The sequence below is a fragment of the Panthera uncia genome, chromosome D4 (genome assembly GCF_023721935.1).
Source record: "Panthera uncia isolate 11264 chromosome D4, Puncia_PCG_1.0, whole genome shotgun sequence".
Lineage (NCBI taxonomy): Eukaryota > Metazoa > Chordata > Mammalia > Carnivora > Felidae > Panthera > Panthera uncia.
The window spans coordinates 58,954,545-58,978,502 of record NC_064807.1 but is presented as its reverse complement, the minus strand read 5'-3'; the positions used below and the strand labels follow the sequence as shown (position 1 = coordinate 58,978,502).

Here is a 23,958-nt window from a genome sequence, read left to right as displayed (position 1 = left end):
AGGGATGACCCATTTAACCACTTGTTTTTCTCAAGCTCTGGGTGCTTTTAAAAGGCTCTATCCAGGGGCACCTGGGTGGCTCAGTTGGTTAAGCATCCAACTCCCACTCAGGTCATGATCTTGTGGCTTGTGAGTTCAAGCCCCATGTCAGGCTCTGTGCTGACAGCTCAGAGCCTGGAGCCTGCTTTGGACTCTGTGTCTCCCTCTCTCTATGCCCCTTCCCCACTCACACTCTGTCTCTCTCTGTCTCTCAAAAATAAATAAACATTGAAAAACGTTTTTTTTTTTTAAGATTCTACCCACTAAACAGACTCTATATTAATGTGTTTTTCAGATTTTTATTGCTCGGTCTTTTTCAGAAATGTCTGTTTCTTTTTTTAATGTTTTATTTATTTATTTTTGAGAGAGACAGAGACAGAGAGGGTGAGCACGCTAGTGGGGGAGGGGCAGAGAGAGAGAATCCCCAAAGAGAAAGAATCCCCAGCAGGCTCCGCACTTGTCATCACAGAGCCCGACATGGGACTCAAACCCACAAACCATGAGATCATGACCTGAGCCAAAATCAAGCGTCAGATGCTTAACTAACTGAGCCACGCACCCCCAGAACTAAATTTCTAACTCAGTGAACTACTGAGTATAAGTAGGTACTAACAACTGATTTAAGAAAATAAGTTGGTATGATGTGTTGGAGTGTTACCTGGGTGGGGAGGGTGGACCTGGTTTAGAAAGATAGGATGATCAGAGAAGGTCTTTCTGGGGAGGCAACATTTGAGCAGAGAGCCACCTGAAACTCTAGAAGTGGGGTATTCGGGCAGAGTGAATAGCAAGTGCAAAGGCCCTGGGGTGGAAATGGGTTTGGTGTGGGCTCTGGCTTTGGTGTGTTTGAGACACAAACTGGTACAGTGTCACAGGGGCAAGAGCAATGGGAGGTAAGGTCAGAGAGGGGAGCAGCGTCAGGACTGTGAAGGCCTTGGAGGCCAGGGCAAGAGTCTGCCTATTCTGAGTCCAGTGAGAAGCCACTGGAGAGTTGAAACCCACTTGTCCTGTATAGCCTGATCCTGGGTAAAATGTGTGATTCCTTTTGGCCTTTTTGAAATATCGTAAATAGCCCAAGGACACATGTTAATTGCTTTTATCACAGACTCTTAGGAATCCAAGCACAACAGGAGGTGGAAGCCACTAATCAGAGCTCACACCTGAGTGTCACAACACAGACTCTGATTCCACGGGTCAGAAGTGGGGCTGGGGAATTTGCGTTCCAACAAGCTCCAGAGTTGCCAGATAAAACACAGAATGCCCAGTTAAACTTGAATCTCTCTCTCTCTTTCTTTTTTTAGAGAGAGAGAGAGAGAGGGAGAAAGAGCGAGCACGCGTGTGCACCCTTGCATGAGTGGGGGAGGGGCAGAGGGAGAGGGAGAGAGAGAATCTCAAGCAGGCTATGTGCCCAGTGCAGAACCCCACACAGGCCTCGATCTCATGACCTGAGCTAAAATCAAGAGTCAGCTGCTTAACTGACTGAGCCACCCAGGGGCCCCAAAACTTGAATTTCAAATAAACACCGAATAACTTTTTTTTGCTTATTTTTTTCCTTTTTGATTAAACTTTTTTGTTTTGAGATCATTGTAGATTCCACATGCAGTTTTAAGAATAACATAGAGATTCTGTGAACCCTTTACCCAGTTTCCCCCGAAGGTAACATCTTGCAAGACTAGAGTACAATATCAAAACCAAGATATTGACATAGGTACAGTCTAGATACAGAACATTGCCACCACCACAAAGATCCCTACTGTTGCTCTAGCCACTTCCCTCCACCCCCACTCTCTCTATAACCCCTGACAACCACTAATCTGTTCTCTGATTTCTTTTTTTTTTTAATGTTTATTTATTTTTGAGAGAGAAAGAGTGTGAGCAGGCGAGGGGCAGAGAAGAGAGGGAGACACAGAATCCAAAGTAGGGTCCAGGCTCCAAGCTGTCAGCACAGAGCCCGACGCAGGGCTCGAACTCACGAATGATGAGATCATAGCCTGAGCCGAAATCAGAAGCTCATGTTCTCTGTTTCTATCCTTGGGCCATTTTATGTATGTATGTATGTATGTATGTATGTATGTATTTATAATATGAAATTTATTCTCAAATTGGTTTCCATACAACACCCAGTGCTCATCCCAACAGGTGCCCTCCTCAATGCCCATCACCCACCCTCCCCTCCCTCCCACCCCCATCAACCCTCAGTTTGTTCTCAGTTTTTAAGTCTCTTATGGTTTGGCTCACTCCCTCTCTTTTTTTTTTTCTTCCTTCCCCTCCCCCATGGTCTTGTGTTAAATTTCTCAGGATCCACATAAGAGTGAAAACATATAGTATCTGTCTTTCTCTGCCTGACTTATTTCACTTAGCATAACACTCTCCAGTTCCATCCACGTTGCTACAAAAGGCCGTATTTCACTCTTTCTCATTGCCAAGTAGTATTCCATTGTGTATATAAACCACAATTTCTTTATCCATTCATCAGTTGATGGACATTTAGGCTCTTTCCATAATTTGGCCATTGTTGAGAGTGCTGCTATAAACATTGGGGTACAAGTGCCCCTATGCATCAGTACTCCTGTACCCCTTGGGTAAATTCCTAGCAGTGCTATTGCCGGGTCATAGGGTAGATCTATTTTTAATTTCCTGAGGAACCTCCACACTGTTTTCCAGTGTGGGTGCACCAGTTTGCATTCCCACCAACAGTGCGAGAGGGTTCCTGTTTCTCCATATCCTCTCCAGCATCTGTAGTCTCCTGATTCGTTCATTTTAGCCACTCTGACTGGTGTGAGGTGATATCTGAGTGTGGTTTTGATTTGTATTTCCCTGATGAGGAGCGACATAGAGCATCTTTTCATGTGCCTGTTGGCCATCTGGATGTCTTCTTTACAGAAGTGTCTATTCATGTTTTCTGTATCCTTGGGCCATTTTAAGAATGTCACATAGATGGAACCATACAGTATGTAACGTTTTGGGCTTAGCTTTGGTCACTCCAGAGTTATTTCCTAGAAATCCATCCAGGTTGTTGCATGGATCAATTGCTCACTCTTTTCCATTGATGAGTAATGTTCTGTGGTGTGGGTGCACGCCATTTGTTTAACCAGACACCCATTGAAAGCCACCGAGATTGTTTCCAATTTGGGGCTTTAGGCATATATAGATTTCTGTATGAAGATAAGTCTCCGTTTCTCTGGGTAAATGCCCACGAGTGCAGTCGCTAGGTCCTCAAGTAGCTTTACATGTTTGGGTTTGTAAGAAACTGCCAAGGTATTTTTTAGTACAAATGAAATATTGCACAGAGCATACTTATACTGAAAACTTTTTTGTCATTTATCTGAAATTTAAATATCCCTGGGCATCCTGTATTTTTATGCATCAATTCTGACATCCATACTCGCAGGTGATGCTGACGCTGCTGGTTTACAAATTACATTTTCAGTCGCTAGTCTCTAATCTAGTTCTTTTTGTAATTATGAAAGAATTTCAAACACAAGAGTAGATAAAAACAATAGTATGACTCTTCTTACCCAGATTCTAGAATTTTAAAGACTTTGCTCATCTTGCTTCGTCCATGTTTTTTTTTTCCCCTGAGGTATTTTAAACCAAATCCTGGACATTTTGTCGTTTTACCCCTATAAGTTTCAGCATGCAATTCTAAAACCTAGAGACATTTTTTGACATAACCGCAGTGCCAGGATTTGCAGCATTGACAGTATCTTCTGTGTCACCTTATTCCCAGTGCATGTGGATACGTCCCTGATTGTCTTATAAGTGCCTCTTTGCGTTTGGTTCCTTTGAATCGGGGTCCAGAAAGATCCACGCATTGCATCCGGTTGATATTTTCTTAGGTAACCACAGGCAGCCTGCTCGAGTAGGACCAGAGGAGAGTGGGAGAGGACACGCATGCTGGGCCTTTGACACAGCACTTCCAGACAGACAGGCCTGTAGGGCCCTTTTTCACGCGGTGACCAAGGACGGTGCTTATGCCGATCCCTTCCTTAACTCCTTCTGTAGGAAGTATTGCCCCATTGTACAGATGAGGATGCCGAGGCTCAGGGAGATGACTTCCCCAAGGACCCTGAACCCTGAGGGTAGGACTGGAATGTGGCCCAGACCTGGATGTGGCCACAGGGCCCTGTTCTTGCTTAATTCGTCTATGTGCTGCTTCTCAGCTTGGGCTCTGGTTTATATGGGCTGCTGGTCAGATACCAGGGATGACATCCCAGCCAGGCACAGAAAGGTGTCAGTAAACTAGAGCCATGAGAAGGAACAGAGGTACAAACTAGCTAATTATTTAATGGAGTGTATACAGGAGCATAAGTATCGGAAGGTGCCTGACCTCGCCACAGCGTCCTAGAATGTATTCTCAGATGGACTAGGCAGCCCCAGGTACTGGGTGATTCTGCGGGCAGGCTCCTTCCTCTCACTGTGACCCAGGGCAAGACTGTTTGGAGAGAGACTCTGGCAGCCTGGGCAACAAGGGCTGTGCTCAGGGAACAGGAAGGTGTGGAGACAGGCCCGCCCAGAGCCTGGGGACAGGCCAGGTTGGGCTCCTGAGCCTGGGGCCTGGCCTGCATCAAAGCCACCCCTGGGGGTGTGCAGGGTGGACTTTGCCATGAGGTGTGGTAGGTGGGGAGAACTGAAAACAAGGGCAGGCAGAACCTTGGGGATGGGCCCTGGGAGTGGACCAGATCAGAGGAGTCAGACTGACACTGTGGTGCCCGGGAGAAGGGGAGGGGCGCCTCGCTGCTGTGCCAGCAGAGGCCCCACTGATTCTCAAGCTTGTGTCTGACCCTGTCACTCCCCTGCTCGGTCCCCTCCCAGAGCTCCCCATTGCCTGCAGATGAATCCTGCCTTCCTCATCAGGCTTCTGTCTCTGTCCCAGCCAACATGTTGAACCTCCAACCTTCCGTGGAACACATTTGTTCCCTCCACACTCAGATTCTCTTTCTAGAAATGTAGGGGGTGGGCTAGTATGACATGTTGCTTCCTGTTTTGTTTGTTTTGTTTTGTTTTTGAAAGTCTCTTCCAGTTCCAGGGAGGTCCTCAGTGAGAGTCGTGCACACTGCCAATGATAACTACAGGGAGAGGGGGGCAAACGGCAGAGCAGGGAGCGAGAGGAAAGATTCCCAGTTCTCAGGGCTCTGCTGCAGACTGGCTCCGTGGCCCTTAGCACATGACTGTCAACCTCTCTGCTCCCCGACTGCTGCACCTTAAATGGCGATTCTCCCCGGGGTGGTTGGGAGCTAAATCAAATGTGAGCGAAGCATGAAGCATGGGCTTGGCACATAAATGGCCCCCTAAATTATGGTTTCTAAAGAACAACATTTACAAACCTATTCCTTACAGGCGTGGGAATGTGCTCGTTCAAGTTTACTCATTGGAATACGATCTAGGCATCACTTTATTCACGGAGGGCACCCTGGCTCAGTCACCCATCAGTTGTGCAGGGAGAGATGGGAGTCCCCTGTGGAACAGTTGGGATTCACACTGAGCGCATCCTTGGGCCCCTGAAACATTTTGAGTGACAGTAAAACTGGGTCACTGTGATTAGCTCTGACAAACTTACGCTGGTGAATTTACTGAGAGCCTACCATGTACCAGGCACTGTCTTGAAGTGCTTTACTTGTATGAGCTCATGTAATCACTCGCACCCTGGGAAGTCCTACTACTGTTGCCATTTTGTAGATGAGGAAACTGAGGCATAGACAGCTGAGGTCTCTTGCCCAGGGTCACACGGTTGTTAAGTGCCGTAGCAGGGACTCAAACCCAGGAAGCCTGAGTCAGCGTGCCTGCCTAACCTCTTCTACACTATGCAGCCTACCTCCACCTCTACTCGTGCCTACCACCCCTGCCTCCCATGTCCACCCTGGGCTGTTGGAAGGGTTCCTGGAGGTCGTGACACTGTTGTGGGAATGGCCGCACCCTGTTGATGCTGGGCGTTGTGGGGACGGCCGCACCGCTGTCCCATCCCAGCAGCTGAGGTCTGCCTGCCCCAGAGTGTCCTCTACCTGCCCAGCTCAGCCTTCCGGGTCCCACAGTTCCATCCACTCAGGGCCGCCCCACCGAGACTTGGAAGTGGCTTCTCTCCGGGCTGAGCACCCAGCTTCTGCACCCAAGCCAGGGTTCCCTGCAGTCTGCGAGGAGGGTGAGTGTACCTCCCCTGATTTAGAGCTGCGTCCCCCATAAATCAGAGGCCTGGCCCTGGCTGACTGCTGGACTAGTGGACTGAAAGGCAGAAGTGGCCTCCTGATTCTAAATGTCCCTGTCATGACAGGGCTTTTAGCAGCTCGGTCAATAGCCCATCAGGCTGGCTAATAATGTCCATTAATGTCAGACCTCAGCATAAAACCCTGTTAGGCAGAGCAACCTGCTGGCCCCAGGGGAGAACGAGCCATCCCTTGTTCTCTGAGAAGGAAGAGAAGTTGTCTGGGGCTGGGTCTCTGCTTTGGGAGGCCTGGGAGGAGCGCTGCCCCATCTGAGCCATGCCTGGCCCCCCAAGCACCTCCTGAGTCTGAGGCTCAGCTGAGCCTCCACAGTGGTCTGAATGGAGCTCCTGGGCAGCTTGCCTCCTGTCAGCCAAGGCCAGCCTGACAATCAGCTCTTCCCAGAAACCTTCAGGACAAAATTGTGGCAGGGCTCTGGGCCAGAGAGCAACTGGGTGTGCCATAACGAAAGACCCAGCACTGTTCATGCCCTTTGACCCAGGAAATGAGCTAAGAGAAGGAAAGGCTGTGTGCACAAGTGGGGCAGGACACCGACTCAAAGAGGGCTGAGAGCCCTCAAGCACAACAAGTATAGCACAGATACACCTGGGAGCCAGAGCCCTGGGCTGCAGCCCCACTCTGCCCTCCACATTCTCTGTGACCCTGAGCAAGTCCCTCCAGTTTGGGGCCAGCGAGAGAGCTGTAATCCATTAATGATGCCTGCCATGGGGGCAGGTAAGAGAGTTCGAAGTGTTTTTACCGGTCCTGGTCTCTGAGAGCCCTTCAAGATCTGCAGTTTTAGGGGTGCCTGGGTGGCTCAGTCGGCTGAGCGTCTGACTCTTGATCTCAGCTCACGTGGTGATCTCATGATTTGTGAGTTTGAGCCCCACATTGGGCTTCTCCCTTAACAGCACTGATCCTGCTTGGAATTCTATCTCCCTCTCTCTCTGCCCTTCACCTGCTTCTCGCTCTTTCTCTCTCAAAATAAATAAATAAACTTAAAAAAAAAAAAGATTTGCAGTTTTATAACACATTTTTGGCCGATCCTGGAAGGACCCATCTTTTCAGAAAGTTTAGAGTTTTGTGTTAACAAATGTCTTTTGTTTATTGCAAAATCCACACTGTTTTATAGAAAGTTTGCAAAAATTTAAAAAAAGAAACACAGACGATAAAACTACCATTTATCCCACTGTCTACAAATAACCATGAATAACATTTTGGTGCCTTTCCTTCCAGTCTTTTTTCCCTCATTTTTTATACACACGTGGGTATGCATACACACATGTATACACATAATAACAGCTCCTCTTTTTTAAGCACTTACTCTAGGGCACCACTGTTCAGCTTTTTATGCACAATATTTCATTTTACCCTCATAACAGCCCTGTAAGGAAGAGATTATTATTATTCACATTTTACACATGAGGAAAAAAGGGCTTGCAAAATTTGAGCAGGTGCAGGACACGATCAGATTTTAATTTTTGAAAGCTCACCGACAACAGCGGGCAGAATGGCCTGGAGGCGAGGCAAGAGGTCGCTGGCCGGAGCGGTGGTCCTGTCAAGACCTGGGCAGGGCCCGTAGGGACACTTTCTCCCTCCAGGACACTGGCCCCAGGAGCAGGGGGCATGCACCCCTCTTCTTGTTGAGAAGCCCAAATGGAACTCACACATCACTAACAAATGACACATGTCCAAGTTCTTTGCTTTTCTCTGTCTGAATGTATATATGAGGGTATAATTTTCTTTTCCTAACCATTCGAGGATACATTACCTATACCTTTGACCTTTACCCCTAAATACTTGAGTGTTTCCTAAAAGTACGAATGTTCTCTTATATAACCATATCACGTTATCAACTTCATAAAGTTTAATATTGTAACAATACTTTAGTCTACCTTTCATGTTCCAATTTATCAAATAATGTCCTGTATAGAGTTCCCCCTCCAGTATGGGATCCAGTCAAGGGCGAGGTGTCTAATACCCTTTCCCGAGAGGTAAGAGCTGAACTGGGCAGAGTATGTCTGAAGGGGAACCCAGGACCACTACCTCTGTTTGCAGAACTACTAAGATGCATGCATAAAGCCTCCATGAGCCAGGGTCTCAGCGTCTGTGTTCGCTAGTTTGCCAGAGTGACCCAGAAGCCCTGTGTCTTTTCCCATAGCAGCTGCAGTCTTATTAAGCCAGGTCCGAGATGCTTCTGCATCTTTGCTGGATCTCAACGAGGCAGGGTCTCAGTGGTTTCTACAGAGTTGGGAAGGTGAGGTTAGGAGAGGCGGTGGGTGTTCCTTGAGCCCACTCTGTTCTTGAAAGACCTTTTGTAAAGATCCTGAGAGCATTGATCCTGCGGGGTCAAATAGTACATCCTGTGCTCCCCAGCCCCTCGCATGGGGCCTGTCCCTACATATGTCATGTAGATTTGCTGAATGAACGGATGTAGGCCATTTTTCTTCTCAGCTGTCTCTACCTCGGGAACGGAAAACTGGACTGCAGAGCATTCTGGTGGGGGCGGGGGTGGTGTTTCGGCATCTGAAGTTGGATGGTGGATGTGGACAAAGCCTGCTTTGGCAGGCAGAGGGCCTGGGGCCTGTTCTGCCGAGCTGTGCGATGTGATGTGTGACGTATATGATGTGTGACATGAGTGTGCCGGTCGCTGCCAGCTCCAGGTTTCTGTAACTGAACCGACACGCTTGTGCCATGGCCCAGGAAACCCAGGTCCGTGTGCGGGTCAAGAAGTCTCAGCTTGGGACCTGTGTCCCCCTAGTGCCCAGACAGCGATTCTCAGCAGGCAAAGTGGAAAGGGAAGAAAATGCTCTTTTTTTTTTTCTTTTTAATTGAAGTATAATTCACATTCCATAAAATTCACCTTTTTTTTAAAGTTTATTTATTTATTTTGAGAGAGAGCACGCACCTGTGTGTGCACAAGCAGGAAAGGGCCAGAGAGAAAGGGAGAGCGAGAATCCCAAACAGGCTCCACGCTGTCAGCACAGAGCCCAACACGGGGCTCAGTGTTCAGTCTCACAAACTGTGAGATCATGACCTGAGCTGTAACCAAGAGTCAGATGCTCAATTGACCAAGCCACCCAGGCATCCCTCACCACTTTAAAATGTACAGTTCAGGGGCACCTGGGTGGCTCAGTCAGTTAAGCATCTGATTTCGGCTCAGGTCATGATCTCACGGTTCATGAGTTCGAGTCCCTGTCAGCACAGAGCCTGCTTCAGATCCTCTGTCCCTTTCTCTCTCTCTCTCTGCCCCTGCCCCTGCCCCGCTTGTGCTCTCTCTCTCTCTCTCTCAAAAATAAATAAACATTTAAAAAAAATTTTTAAGAAAATAAAGTATACAATTCAGGAGCACCTCAGTGGCTCATTTGTTGGGCGTTGGACTCTTGATTTTGGCTCAGGTCAGGATCCCAGGGTCATAGGATTGAGCCCTGCATCAGGCTCTCTCAGCACAGAGCCTGCTTAAGATTCTCTCTCTCTCTCCCTCTGCCCCTCTCTCCCACTCGTGCATTCTCTCTCTCTCTCTCTCTCTCAATAAATAAATAAACAAATAAATAAATGAATAGGAAATCGAAGTATCAATAATAAAATACAAATTTAAAAAAATAAAAAATAAGATGTATGATTCAGTGGGGTTGTAAGGTAGTCACATGGTTGTGCAAACATCACCACTGTCTGATTTCATAACAATTTCATCACCTCACAAAGAAACTCCACACCCATTAGCAGTCACTCCTTATTGCCCCCTCCCCCCACCCCCCACCCCCCACCCCCCACCCTCCCCCTGCCCCGGGTCCTGGGCAACCACTAATCTGCTCTCAGTCTCTATGGATTTACCTGCTCTGGATTTTTCAGGGTTCTGAATACTGGGTACCAGAAGATGTATCAATGTGCTCTAACGATGAAACCACATCTGGTCCATCATTTATGTGGAATCATGCAACGTGTGACTTTTTACGTCTGACTTCTTTCCCTCAGCATGTTTCCAGGGTTCATCCATGTTTCAGTGTGTGTCAGTTCTACATTCCCTCTTTGGCTGAAATAATACTCCATTGTATGATATACTACATTTTGCATAGCCATTCATCCATTGATTGACATTTGGGTTGTTTCCACCTTTTGGCTATTATGAATAATGTTGCTACAAACATTGGTGTTCAGGTTCTTCGTAGGCTTGTGTTTTCATTTTTCATGGGGATATACCTAGGAGTGGAATCGCTAGGTCACGTGGTAACTCTATGTCTAACCCTTTAAGGAACTGCCAGACTGTTTTCCAAAGTGGCTGCCCCATTTTTTCATTCCCATCAGCAGTGTGTGAGGGGAAATATCCTTTTACTGAACACCTACTATGTGCTAGGCACTGTGCTAGACCCTTTCCACACCTCATCTATGATACTCAACGTGAACCTTATGAACCTACTGAGGACGGCGCCGAAGCTCAGACAAGTGATGTGACTCCCCCAGCATCACACAGAGAATAGTGGTAGGGCCTAGATTCACACTCCGTTCTGTCCCTTACATTTTCCGGTCTACTCAGTGATTGCTGACTGCCCGACTGACCAGATGCTTAAGTGGAATTAGTCCCCTCTTCTCTCCAACACTCCTGGGCACTGTTTTGCAGACAGGAAAGCTGGACCCCCACTACCCAAAGGTCTGCGGGCACAAAGGGAACGTCTTAGACATCAAGTGGAATCCTTTTAATGATTTTGAGATCGCCTCCTGTTCTGAAGATACCACAGTGAGTATCAGCACATAAGGCGGTTCCCTTTCCCGAAATGAGTGGGATTGGGGCACAGGGAGATGGAATAGTGTCTGTACTTGGCTCTGATGCTCCTGACCCGCTGATCCTTCATGAGATGAGGTCACTGTGTGGGGAGGGGCTTAGTGAGATTGAGTGGGAGAAGTTCTGGGCTCTGGGACTTGGAGCACCACACCTTTAGGCCTCCTATCTGGGACTTAGTTCCCCCCACTTATAGAATGGACATAATAGCCCCCAAGCAGCTAATGAAGATCCAAAGAGACTCCTATTCCAGTGGAAAAGCCCATCTTTGGGGGGAACTATAAAATGCTTTAAGGAGCATTTTTTATTGCGGTCAGAAAATATTGTGACACTTAATCTCACAGACAGTGGGGAGGGGAGCTTTAAAAGGATAAGAGTGGGATCCTTAGATGAATATGGGCACCACAACTTTCCCAAAAGCTTTAGCCCCACCAACTTTTTTGAGCCCCTGTTCTGGATCAGGGTCATAATCCCTGCTACCCACAATGTTCAGTGTTACTTATTTATAATTTCTTCTGTTCCCACTTCAAAAATGCCGTGAGTATGGCTTAAAACAAAAGACACAGATATGATCAGATGATTAAAATAAGGATAAAGGGCACAGTGACAGTTTATTTTGTGCCCATTGTGTTCCTGACTCTCAACTACACGTTACCATTTAAATCTGTCTTCCTGGCAGCCCCACGAGGTAGGATTTTTTTTTTTTTTTTTTTTTTTTTTTATGGAGAAACTGAGGATCTGAGAGGTGAAGCAGTTTGTCCAAAGTCACACAGTCTGAGCAAGGCTTCAGGCTGAGGCTTGATTCTAGAGCCCAGTATGTTTTCACTGAGCTATGCACTTCCCTAAGTGGCAGCAGCCACAGATGGAGGAAGTGAGGAAATAATACTCAGAATGTTGGTTTTGAAGGGTTGCAAGTGTACAATTCCAGGTTTAACTCAGAGCTGCCTGGCAGTCAAGGCAAAAAGGGAAATAGAATGTATTGTAGAAGCCTTACTGTCTGATTAAAAGGAAACAGACCAGTTCGTCAGGAGAAGCAAGTGGAAAATTCTCAGAAGACTTGTGCCAGTCGCATATAGGGGTTGCCGAGGAACGTAAAGGACAGTATCTGCCAGGATGGTTTCACTGAAGGGGCAGTCAGGCCCTGTGAGAATTGGCTTTGCCTCCAATGGTGGGATGTTGAATATCTGACTCTGTCCCCTGACTCTGACTCTGAGTCCTGAAATACTTGCCTTTTCAGGCCTGCTTTGAAGACTCCCTACAACATCTTCATGAAATTCCTAGCTCTTCTCATCTCCTGCCACCAGTTCCTTCCCAGATGCCCCCAGGGGCAGGAAGAGTGCACACAAGTATCAGGGGTGGCAGTGCCTAACCTCAGGCCCTCCCATGTAGAGTGTTCAGCTGTCTCCTCCCTGTCCCCACCCTGTGGGGCAGGGATGACCCTGTAGCTCTGAGGAGTCTGGGGGGTGGTCTCTGCCCCTCCCACACAGGTCTGCCTGAAGTCCGTCCTCCAGCAGGGGCCAGTTCTGTGCAGTAATAGGATTCACCCAACTCGTCGTCTAGAGCCCCTGGCACTCGCCTCATGGGGCTGCCTTCCTGGTTTTAAATCCAGATGACCAGGAAATAAATATTTGTCGAATCAAAAACAAAGTCTACCTGAAAACCCTGGGTATCTCTGAGGGAAAAGGGACATACAATCACATAGGGGCCTGAGAACCCCAAAGGACAACAAAGAATATCAGGTTACTGGCCATCCCCTCCATAACCGGGAGCTTTCTACCAAGGAAGCGCCTTCCATCCTCAACAACACTGCTCTGGAAGGAGGCCCCAGCCCTTCCTCCCAGGCCCTTACTGTGGAATACAGGCTGTGACCCCCCTGCAGCCTGGCCTTCTGACCCTTCATCTTTCCTCTTCCAGGCCATCCAAGGGGGGCACTCCAAAGGAAAGAGCTTCTCCCTACCCTATCCTGCCCCGGAGACTGCACTGGCTCCCTAGTGCCCTGACAATATATCACAAACTCCTCCTCCTGGCATTTGAGCCTTCCTCCTAGCCTATGCCTTTGGGACAAGGAAGGGGTAGACCAGCGTACTCTGAGAGATATTCTAGGCTGGGAGTCAGATTTGCTCTGACATCCAGCCTGGGAGTCAGGCCTATGGCCCACCCAGCTCCCCACAACTCAGGTCATTAGGATGGCAAGGATTACCAAGAGGGAGATCTGGAGGTCTGGGCTCAGCTCTGGCAATGTCAGCCCCTGTTTGGGCTGGAAGACCTTGGCAAAGCCTCTGTCCCTCTAAGGGTTCCCTGCCCCTCCACTGAGTGAGAGATGGATACAGAGAGCACTCCCCTGGCCCTTCTGCTGGGCACTGCCAGCTCTGTGGCTTAGGGTGGCTGGGGTGCCAAGGTGACCCTCGCTAACAACACTCCCCCACCGGCTGTGTCTCCCCTGAAAGATTAAGATCTGGGACATCCCCACGCAGCTGCTGACGAAGAACCTCACAGTCTTCAGGAAGGAGCTGATGGGCCATGCCCGCAGGGTGGGCCTGGTGGAGTGGCACCCCACAGCCGCCAACATCCTCTTCAGCTCTGGCTATGACTACAAGGTGGGTCCATGCACTCAGTTTCTGGGGCCACCCTAACAAATGACCAAACTGGGCAGCTTAAGACAACAGAACTTTATTTTTACATTGTTCTGGAGACCAAAAATCTGATATCAAGGCATCAGGAGGGCCACACTCTGTCCTAAGATCTTAGGGAAGAATCCTCCCATGCCTCTTGGGACTTCTGGTGGCTCCACACATTCCTTGGCCTGGAGCTGTATCACTTCAGCCTGCCTCCAGCTTTACATGGCCTTCTCTGTGTTTCTGTGTGTCCTTTGCTCTTTTTATAATGACACCAGTCACTGGTTGTAGGGCCCATGCTAATCCGGTATGACCTTATCATAATTAATTACATCTACAAAGATCCTGTTTCCTAATAAGGTCACATTCTGAGGCTCCAGGTGGACCTGAATTTGGGGTTGGTGGTGGGGGGGGGGGAGTACACTGTTCAACCCATTAATCTGCCCAGAGGGGATGGGTTGGGCTGGGCCCTGGCCAGAGAAGCTTCCCATTGCCCTGTTGACGGCCAAGCTGGAAGTCTGTGGGCCTGTGGATTGGGAAAATTCACAGGATAGGAGCCCTAGATTCTATTCCAACTAAGTTTCTGCCTTGCAGTATGAACTGGGAAAGTCCCTTGTCTTCTCTAGGCCTCAGTTTCTCTATCTGTACACAAATGGAGTTGGTGTGACCATAGCCATGGCTTTTAAACTCATCCCTTCACGACATGGGGCTTCACAGAGGCACTTCGGGGGCTTCTGTGATGAAGAAAGGGTGGGATAGGAGTGGCTGGCAGGGCCTCTTCCCTTCTTGTTTTCTTTAAATTTTTTAATGTTTATTTTTATTTTTGAGACAGAGAGACAGAGAGCAAGCAGGGGAGGGGCAGAGAGAGAGGGAGACACAGAATCCGAAGCAGGCTCCAGGCCCTGAGCTGTCAGCACAGTGCCTGATGCGGGGCTCAAACCCACGAACCACGGAGATCATGACCTGAGCCGAAGTCGGACAGTTAACTGACTGAGCCACCCAGGCGCCCCAGGGTCTCTTCCCTCCTGATCAGAAGCGCTCTTTTTTCTGTTTATGTAGGGTGAGTGTGCAGGGCGCTGCGATGATTGTGCACATTATTCTGCACACAGCTCCAGGGGGTGCAATTCATACCATGGGCTATGAGAATGGATTGCCCTGGAGCTGTGCAGTGCACAACCTATGCAGCTAAACATGGCAGTCCTGTTTGTGTGAGGTGGAAACTGCTACTAATAACTATTTGAAACCCCCTGGTCTAGCTCATCCCCTACCGTCCTCCAGCCATGGATGTTTTGTTGCTCCAAAGCAGATGGTGTTTTCTTTTCACCACCAGACAGCCTGACTCCCGGCTTCCCCTTTTGCCACGTGGCAGCTTCAGCCGGCAGATCCATCCTCCCACCCAAGGCTTCTTGGCCAGACTGCCATCTGTGTCTTCCCTCCTGGGGATACCATGTTTCACTGCAGCCTGGCGGGCTTGCGACTGTGGGAGCCAGGGGCGGGGCAACACTGTGCTCAGAGCCAGCTCATTGCCGTACAGGTGATGGTCTGGAACCTGGACACAACGGAGTCTGTAATCAATAACCCCGTGAGGACAATTTGCTGCCACCAAGACGTGATCCTTTCCATGTCCTTCAACCCCAGTGGCAGCCTGCTGGCCACCACCTGTAAAGACCGCAAGATTCGGATTCTCGACCCCCGGGCAGGGGCCGTCCTCCAGGTGTGTGCTGGGTTGGGATCGGGCTTGGGGACAGAGGAGCAAGGAGTGGTGAGGGGCTGGGGGAGGCTTCAGAGAACAGGGCGGTAATGCCATCAGCATTCTGGCCAAGCCTTCACATGTGCTATAGCTTCTGTCCTCCCGGCTGGGAGGTAGTGGATGTCACCCCCAATCTTCAGATGAAAAAACTGAGGCTGAAGAGAGGTAAGGTGACGTGCCCACACTGAAAGCTGAGCTTTGACCCTGGTCTAACTCCAGAGCTTGTCAATGTGCCTTAGCTCTGTCAAGAGGCATGACACGACTGTCTGTCCACTGTGACCTTAGGCAAGCACTTCCCATTCTCTGGGCCACTGTTTCCTTATCTACAACAATGGACCATTAGTCCTTCCTCTTGGAGGACTAAATGAGATAATCCAGATGACAGTGCCCGCCCAGCCCCATGCCTTGCATACAGTGATAGAGTGCTCAGTCATCTTTCAGAAAGAGCATGGAGCTGAGCAGAAGTTTGCCTCTATCCTGGCTCAAAAAAAGAATTCTCACCAAAAATAACAGGAGAGACTCAATGTGGATGGGGTGGGAGTGGGGGGGTCTCTGGAAGGCTTCCTGGAGGTGGTCCCTCTGGAAAGATTCTCTAAGCAGAGCTGGAGTAAACAAGGAAGGCATTCCTGGTCCTGCCACAGCACAAGCAAAGGCAGGGAAGCCAGAGACCCTAGCTGCTTGCTGCCCGGGAGTCCCTGACTGTACATACTGTCCAGGAAGCCAGCTACAAGGGGCACCGGGCCAACAAAGTGCTGTTTCTGGGGAACCTGAAGAAGCTGCTGTCCACAGGCACATCCCGGTGGAACCACCGTCAGATGGCCGTGTGGGACCAGGTGAGTCTCCTGTGCGACCCCGCACCCTGCCCCTCACCATCACCCTTCAGCTGAGTGCTGGCTTCATTCATTCATTCATTCATTCCCTTGCTCATTTCTCAAGCACTTACTTAGCACAGCCTGCCTGGTGTGAAGGACCCAGGGATGAAAAACAGGGAGATGCCAGCAGCTGGTGGGGCGAGCCCAGACCTTGTGCATCTTCTTGTTCAAGGAGACAGTGGCCGTGGTGTAGGGGGTGGAGGGAGGTGGCCACTTCTGGGACCAGGACAGGGCAGGGGCTGGGGGGAGAGAAAGGAGATGACCTTCTGGGCAGAGGAAACAGCTGGAGCAAGGGCTTGGAAGGAAACACCAAGGCATGTGGGCAGAAGGAGCAGCTGAGGGGGGTAAGGGTGAGGGCCAGGCCAAGCAGTATTGATTGGAAGGATCACTTGGCTAGAGTTTCAAAGACTAGACAAATCACTTTCTCTCTCTACATCTCCATCATATTTCACAACAAATCATAAAACAAGCAGGGGAGGGCTGGTGTGTGATCAGGCATGTGAGAAGCGATCTGTGAAAGGCAAAATGCTGGCAAAAGAAAAGGGGTGGTCTCCCTCTCTCTCTTTCTCTCTCTCTCTCTCTCTCACGCGCGTGTGTGCACGCGCGCATACACACACACACACACACACACACACACACACACACACACACATCCAGAGCCCCTTGACAGGGATTCTCATCTCCACCCTCCCCAGGAGCGACCCACAGGCCTTTCTGGCTTCCCTTCCCTTACAGGACAACCTCTCCGTGCCTCTCTCAGAGGAGGACCTGGATGGCTCCTCGGGCGTGCTGTTTCCCTTCTACGATGCAGACACCAGCATGCTCTACGTGGTGGGGAAGGTCAGCCTGTCTTGGGAGGGAGGTGGCCGCCTGCACCGCTGAGGCAGGAAGCAGAACTACCCCAGCCCGGCCCTGCCCGTAGCCAGACAGCAGCCTGGCGCCCTCAGCCTGCAGGGCAGGGATAGGGACAGGCGGGAGGTACCGCACACTCTGGCCCTCTGGTGAGCACAGCACCTGGCCCACCTTCCTGGCTCCCCAGGAACACCTAGGGCCATGGCTTTGGTCAGACACCCCAAGCTTGTCCCTCTTCAGCTCTGGATCCAGATGAGGAGGGACCAGTCGGTGTTTCTCAATAAGGGCATCTTCAAATTTGGGGTGGAGCAGGTCTTCATTAGGTAGGACCATCATTTGGCATCCCAGCTCCTACCCGCCAATGCCAGGAGCAGCCTCCACCCTCCCCAGTTATTATGACGACAACAACCAGAAGTGCCCCAGGGCACCAAGACCCGCCTGATGGCCTCAACGCCTGCCACTTCTGACCTTTCTGTGAGGCTGGCAGTGAGATTCGTGCCTGTGCTCCCCCACCGAGCTTCTGCCTTGGAGGCACATGGGTGGGCTTTGGGTCATGGTTGGGGGGATGGGATGTCACAATGAGGCCCCCCAGTGCCTTGGCGACAGTCCCCTGGTGTTTTCTTGTGTGAAGAGGCTTTGCCAGCTCACCGCTGCGCGGCAACAGGGGCCGGGAGCGGGCCGGTGGGAACTGGCTCTGAGCGCACCCTCCTGCTCCTCAGGGAGATGGAAACATCCGCTACTATGAAGTGAGTGCCGACAAACCTCACCTGAACTACCTGACGGAATACCGCTCCTACAACCCCCAGAAGGGGATTGGTGAGTGTGGTGTGGCGCACTGAGGCCACGTGGGACCTGGGGAGATAGGAACGAGTCAGAGGAGAGGCCTGCCCTGGAGGGGCCCACATCTGGGAGGGGAGATGATAGATCAACACTGACTCTACGGGAGGCCTGATGGAGGTGTACAGGAGGTCCTCCAGGAACGTGCAGCTGGAAGTCAAGGAGGGCTTCTCAGAGGAGGCAAAACTTGAGGAGCCAAAGGGAGAACAGAGCACCGCATGGGGAGAGCATGAAGGTGTTGTAGGCCAAGGTAGAACAGTTACAACAGTAGCCAGGATGTAAGAGAGACTGACCGAGGAGAGCCCCTACTTTTTAAGTGTGTTTGCAAAAAACAAAACAAGATGCAACTATATGTGGGCTATACGAAATCCACTTCAACATGAAGACACAGATTGAGTGCAGAGGGAAGGAGAAAGATACCACGCTAACACGAATCAGAAAACAAGGGTAGAGCTCTGTTCAGAGCAGCTGGGGCCAAGCTGTGGGGGTGGTCACGGAGGGCCTTGAGCAGAGCATGCTTCCTATAAAAGCCAAGCTAAAATCACCGCGAAGTCCTTGAAGGTGAGGACAGAGTCTCATTTCCCCAGCACCATGTAGGTATTCGTTCATGAACTGTTTGTAGAGGGAACGGTGGCGGGAGGAGGGTACTCTCTGCTCACGTCCGGGTGTGCGACCTGGCTTTGCCACTCACACCGGGGCCCCTGTGACCGCAGCCCAGCCAGAACCTCTTAGCCCTCCTTGACCGTCTGCCCGCAGGTGTCATGCCAAAGAGAGGTCTCGACGTGTCCTCCTGCGAGATCTTCCGCTTCTATAAGCTGATTACAACCAAAAACCTCATCGAACCTGTATCCATGATTGTACCCCGGCGGGTAAGGGTGGTGGCAGCCATCTGTGAGGGAGGCAGGAACCCCTCCTGGAGAGAACAGGCCCCGGACCTGGAGCCTGGAGCCCAGGCCCCTGGGGCAACAGCAGGGAGGCTGAGGGCCACTCCTCAAGGGGAAGGCCTTCCTCATTGTCAGTGCAGTGTTGCTGCCTAAGTCTCGCCCTATCTCTGCTCTTGAGGTGCTGTGTGACCTTGGCCATGCCCCTTTGCTCTCTGGGCCTTGGTTTCCTCAACTCACAGGTGGGGAAAGCCCGGACCCCAGCTCCCTAAGGGCCCCTCCCGTCTGGGCAGCCCCTTTGCCATCCCAGCCCTCACTGTCCTGGCTTCTCCTGCAGTCGGAGTCTTACCAAGAGGACATCTACCCACCCACGGCAGGAACCCAGCCCTCTCTGTCGGCCCAGGAGTGGCTCTGTGGGATGAATAAAGGTGAGGGAGGCTGAGAAGAGGCCCAGCGCAAACGTGCGGGGAAATAGAGTGTCTAGTGGCTGAGCTCATCTAGGGTGTCTAGCTGAGCGGGGTCTGGCCTCTAGTTGTGTTCGCCCGTAACCCTGGACAGGTGGTCCTCAACAGTTGGTCCCCAGGGACTAGGATGGTCCGAGAAGGGAGGCGTTGCCCCAAGTGGCTCAGGAAACTCTTTTCCAAATCAAGGAATTTTGTTCCATTGAAAATTTCTTGAAACTCCAGGCTGTGCAGAGTGACTGGAGAGTCTCAGCCAGATGCCCCTGCCTTTCCTCCCATCCACATGGGTGCATTGCTCTTCGACCTGAGAGACCCTCTGGGCAGCAGCTGCCCCACCCCACCTCAGGCCCTCCTTCCCTGTGCTGACACCCTCCCTGTTCTCTCCACCTGAGGGCCAGCCCAGGGGAGGCTGTGTGTGGTCCCTAGCCCTGCCCCAGCAGCTGCCTGTATGACTGGGACGTCCCTGTCCTTCTGCCTCTCCGCTTTGGGCAACACTTGCTCTGCTGCTCTCTGGGCCTGTTGCCTCCTCTGTGACTCTGATACCTGCCTCCCCTGCTTCTCAGGGCTGCTGGGAGGATTCATGAACTGGTAGACGGCAGAGCACAATGCGTGTGGGACTGTCCCCACAGAGCAAGGGCAGAGCTTCACTGGAGGCACTCACGGTGTTTAGGGGCAGCTCCAGGGTGTGCACTGTGCTGCTCCTACAAACCGGGCATCACCCAGATCACACGTGTGCGTGTGTGTGTGTGTGCTCTCCTGGTGCCCTGGTGTGCAGGCTGGTGTCTGCGTGTGGCCAGAGCTCCATTTCCATCACGTGACTGTGCGTGTCTGCGTGTGGCAGCATCTGCTCATGGACACTCAGTCCTCATGCAGCCCTTTCCTTCCCTCCCAGGGCCGGTCCTGGTGTCCCTAAGGCCAGGCTCCGATCAGCTGAGCTCCCAGCCACCGCTCCCAGAGAGACCCCCCTCCCTCAACCGGACAGAACAGTTGGTTTTAGAAGATGGCCAGAGGCCCTTCTCCCTGCCGGAGGGGAAGATGCCAAGGAGGGTAGCAGAACACAGGCTGGAAGAGAAGAAAACCCGGCTCACAAACGGCTTTGACGTCTTCGAGTGTCCCCCACCAAAGACAGAGAACGAGGTGTGAACGAGGGGTGGGGGCTGTGCTTGGAAGGTGGGGAGAAAATGAGGGGTGAGAAAAACAACCAGCTGTGTGCCCTGGCCTGGCCACTTAACTCACTTTGTTAATTCATTCAGCAGACAGGCAGTGAGCGCCATCTGTATGCCAAGATGGTGGGTTTGCATATAGATAGATGGTGGTGGAAGACCATCTATGAAATGCAGAGGGTTTGATCTGGCATCAAAGTCCTTTCCAGTTCTGACACTAGGATTTTCTGTGCTTTCGGAGTCAACTTGTGTTAAGTGCCTACCGTGTGCTGGGTCCTGCAGTAGGCACTGTGGTATATAACCTCCCTGAATTCTCTCCAGAGCCCTGGGAGTCAGTAGGTAGTGGGTGAAAACACAGGGACTGGCATCTCACAGCGGAATTCTGATCCTGGCTCTGCTAAGTACTGACTGTGGGACCTCAGACCCAGGGGCCGAGTCTCTCTTAGCCTCAGTCCCCACAGTGGTACAATGGAGTGCTGACACCCCCCTCGGAGGGGTGTCATTAGCATCCAGTGGCATCCGGAGATCCTTAGGTGGGGGGCACCCAACGTCCAGTTGCATTCTATACAGCGTAGCAACTATGTTAATGCCGAGGTTCTTTTTCTGGCCCCCTAGTTCCTAGAGGAGGAAATTGAAGCTCAGGGAGGGTAAGTAACTTGCCTGAGGCCACCGATTTTAGCAGTGGTGAAAAGTCCAATCTCCAGACTTCAGGGCCAAGTATCCTTTTCTCTGTGCCACAGGGGGTCTAAGGATGCAAAAAAAAAAAAAAAAAAAAAGTCTGAAAGATCAAGTCTTTTAAAATTTCATTTCTTGGGTAAAGACAAGGTTTTTAAAATTTTTTTTTAATGTTTATTTATTTTTGAGAGAGAGAAAGAAACAGAGTGTGAGCCGGGGAAGGGCCGAGACAGAGGGAGACACAGAATCCAAAGCAGGCTCCAGGCTCTGAGCCGTCAGCACAGAGCCCAACGCGGGTCTTAAACCCACAAACTGTGGATCATGACCACAAACATGTGGATCGAACGCTTAACTGACTGAGCCACCCAGGCACCCCAGACAAGGTTTTATAAAAGATCTGTGCAATGGTTGCTCCCTCAGGCCTCAGCCGTGGTAATCACCTCCATCTTTCTGAGTGAAAAGGGAGCAACATTTTGTCCTTCCTGCTGGTGTTCTGGCCCCTCCCATCCTGGGGCACCGAGTGACATTTCTCTCTGTTCTGTACTTTCCCAGCTGCTGCAGATGTTTTATCGGCAACAGGAGGAGATCCGGAGGCTCCGGGAGCTGGTGACCCAGCGCGAGGTCCAGGCCAAACAGTTGGAACTGGAGATCAAAAACTTGCGGATGGGCTCAGAGAGGTTCTGAGCAGAGATGTCTGCCCTCCTCGCCCTCAGGGACACCACTCGGCTCCATGGGGAGGTCCAGAACCAAACCACAAGTCCCCCAACAACAACCACTATTTCTATATTTTTTACCAGAAAACGAAACTCTTGGTCGCTGGAAGATTCTAGTGGGAGGGACGTGGTGCCGTTTTTCTATTTGCCTTCTCAAAACAACACTGTCTGAATTGACTCTTTGTAGACGATATCTTGCCTTCTGGTTAATTCTGTTTTTAAGGGTCCACGATGAGCTGTAACTTCTCAAGGGAAAGAACATTGTACAAAGTTAGAGCTGGAAGACCCTAGGAGATTTTCAAACTGGGGTCCATAGAACGAGAGGAAGGCTAAGCAGGAGGGCTGTGCTCCCCCCCACCCCGTTCCAACTACACAGCTCCCCTTCTCTCTGATTTATATATTGGCTTCTATGGAATACATAATTCTGCTTCTGAAAAAACATTTAGAAGTTTGAAAAACTGTGATCTGGCCCAACTTCCTCATTTTACAGGTGGGGAAACTGAGGCCCAGAGACAGGCAAGTGATCAGGGTCTGCAGAGGGTTCATGGCAGGGCTGGGTCAAGCTTCTGGTCTGTTGGGTCGGCCTTTCTGCTGCTTCTAGTCTGAAGCAGCCCTCAGCCCACAGGGCAGAAATCCATTTGTTCTGGCCTCTTCCGTGCCCCTGACTCGCTCTGTACCTCTTTCAAGTTACTCCCTCTCTGGTCTCAATTTCTCCATCTGAACTAGAGGACCCTGGCGTGTGCTGCCCTCTACAGGATCTGCCACCTGAGACAAGAAACCTTGGTCTTGACCTGAGGAAAACTAACTATATAAGGTGATGATCTGGGTCTGCTATAGGAACTCACAAGACCTTGGTGAAAGGGCAGAGGGAGTTTAACCTCTGGGAAATAAGTCAAGGTTTGGCCCAGTTCTAGAACACGGATAGGAGACCAAAACCGTCCTCTCTTGAACCAGAATCAGCCAAATGTGGGCAGACACTATCTCTCGTGTGGGGAAGCAGACATCAGGGTGGTGCCTATGACCACTGACTGCCACCACCAAAGCCCTCAGGTCCCAGAGCCTGCCTGCTCCAGGAGGGTACAGGCAGGCTTCAGTCCAAGAGGTAGGAAGTCCCGACACTTGGCAGGATGCCAGCAGAGCCTCTGGCCACCCACTCATGTGGGCTTCTGGAGAGGGATGACTGCATTAGGCAAGGAAGTAGGGCCAAATGGCCTTGAAGTCCCCTGCCAGCCTGAGAGTTTTTATGTGTCCCTCCTTTGTGAACCTGTGTTCTGAGCCTGTTCTCTAAGGTTCTTTCTCGGTGGTCAGTACAGCAGCCCAGCTAGAGATGGGGAACGTTGGAAGTCAAATGCCCCCCCTCCCAACCTTACCGAGCAGGTGCAGATGATGGGTTTTGCCCACTGGACAAGGTGATCGTGGAGCTAAGATGGGGACTGCAGGAGCCCACCTGGCCTGGTAGGTTTCAACCCAAGCTGTACATTAGGGTCCTCTTGAGAGTGTTCGAGAAATACAGATGCCCCGTCCCAGCCCTAGACCAGCTGAAGCTGAATCTCCAGAGCAGGGCCTGGCTTTGTGTATGTTTTTAGAAGTTCCCAGGTGATTCTGCAATACCCTGAGGCTGGAGACCCACTGCGTTAGCCCATCTGTACCTATGTGTGGTACAGAGGGGGACAAGGAGCACCAGATAGGCTCTGGGACTCCAACCCCACCCTCTAAGTCCGGGTTGGAAGCATCATCCCACATCTCTCTGGGCCCCCCCCCCCCGCCGGCTGCAACTCGATGAGGTTTCTGTGCCCGAGTGCCCCCTCCCCTAGCCATGGCTTGGTCCCCTTGTCTGACTGCACACCCCAGCTGCCCACGTTCCCTATCTTGTTTACTCAGTCACTGGGGCTCGCCAAAGGCCAAATCCCAGGCACTGCCAGGGAAGCAGAGCTCCACTGGATGGGGTTACCTCTCCCACCTCATTTGTGGCCAGCACTTCACAGTTTACAAAGCCCTCCCACCTCTACTCACTGGCACATCTAACTCTAATTCTAACATGGGCCAGAATTAATTCCTGTGGTCAGAATAATGATACTATCCCCATGTCCTTGTCAGAGAATGAAGAAGCATCGTGCCCACAGGCACTG

At 51.0% G+C, this 23,958-nt stretch overlaps 1 protein-coding gene across 1 annotated transcript in view; it reads left to right on the top strand.

Annotated features, from left to right (window-relative positions):
• Positions 1-22,022, top strand: part of CORO2A (coronin 2A) — a 53,691-nt gene extending 31,669 nt beyond the window's left edge. The window contains exons 3-12 of the mRNA XM_049627045.1: positions 10,852-10,968; positions 13,458-13,607; positions 15,160-15,339; positions 16,092-16,208; positions 16,983-17,087; positions 17,819-17,915; positions 18,693-18,805; positions 19,155-19,245; positions 20,171-20,415; positions 21,669-22,022. Of these exons, the coding sequence (XP_049483002.1) occupies positions 10,852-10,968; positions 13,458-13,607; positions 15,160-15,339; positions 16,092-16,208; positions 16,983-17,087; positions 17,819-17,915; positions 18,693-18,805; positions 19,155-19,245; positions 20,171-20,415; positions 21,669-21,800 (1,347 nt within the window). The 3' untranslated portion in view covers positions 21,801-22,022. The remainder of the gene's footprint in view (positions 1-10,851; positions 10,969-13,457; positions 13,608-15,159; positions 15,340-16,091; positions 16,209-16,982; positions 17,088-17,818; positions 17,916-18,692; positions 18,806-19,154; positions 19,246-20,170; positions 20,416-21,668) is intronic.
• Positions 22,023-23,958: the final 1,936 nt, after the last annotated feature.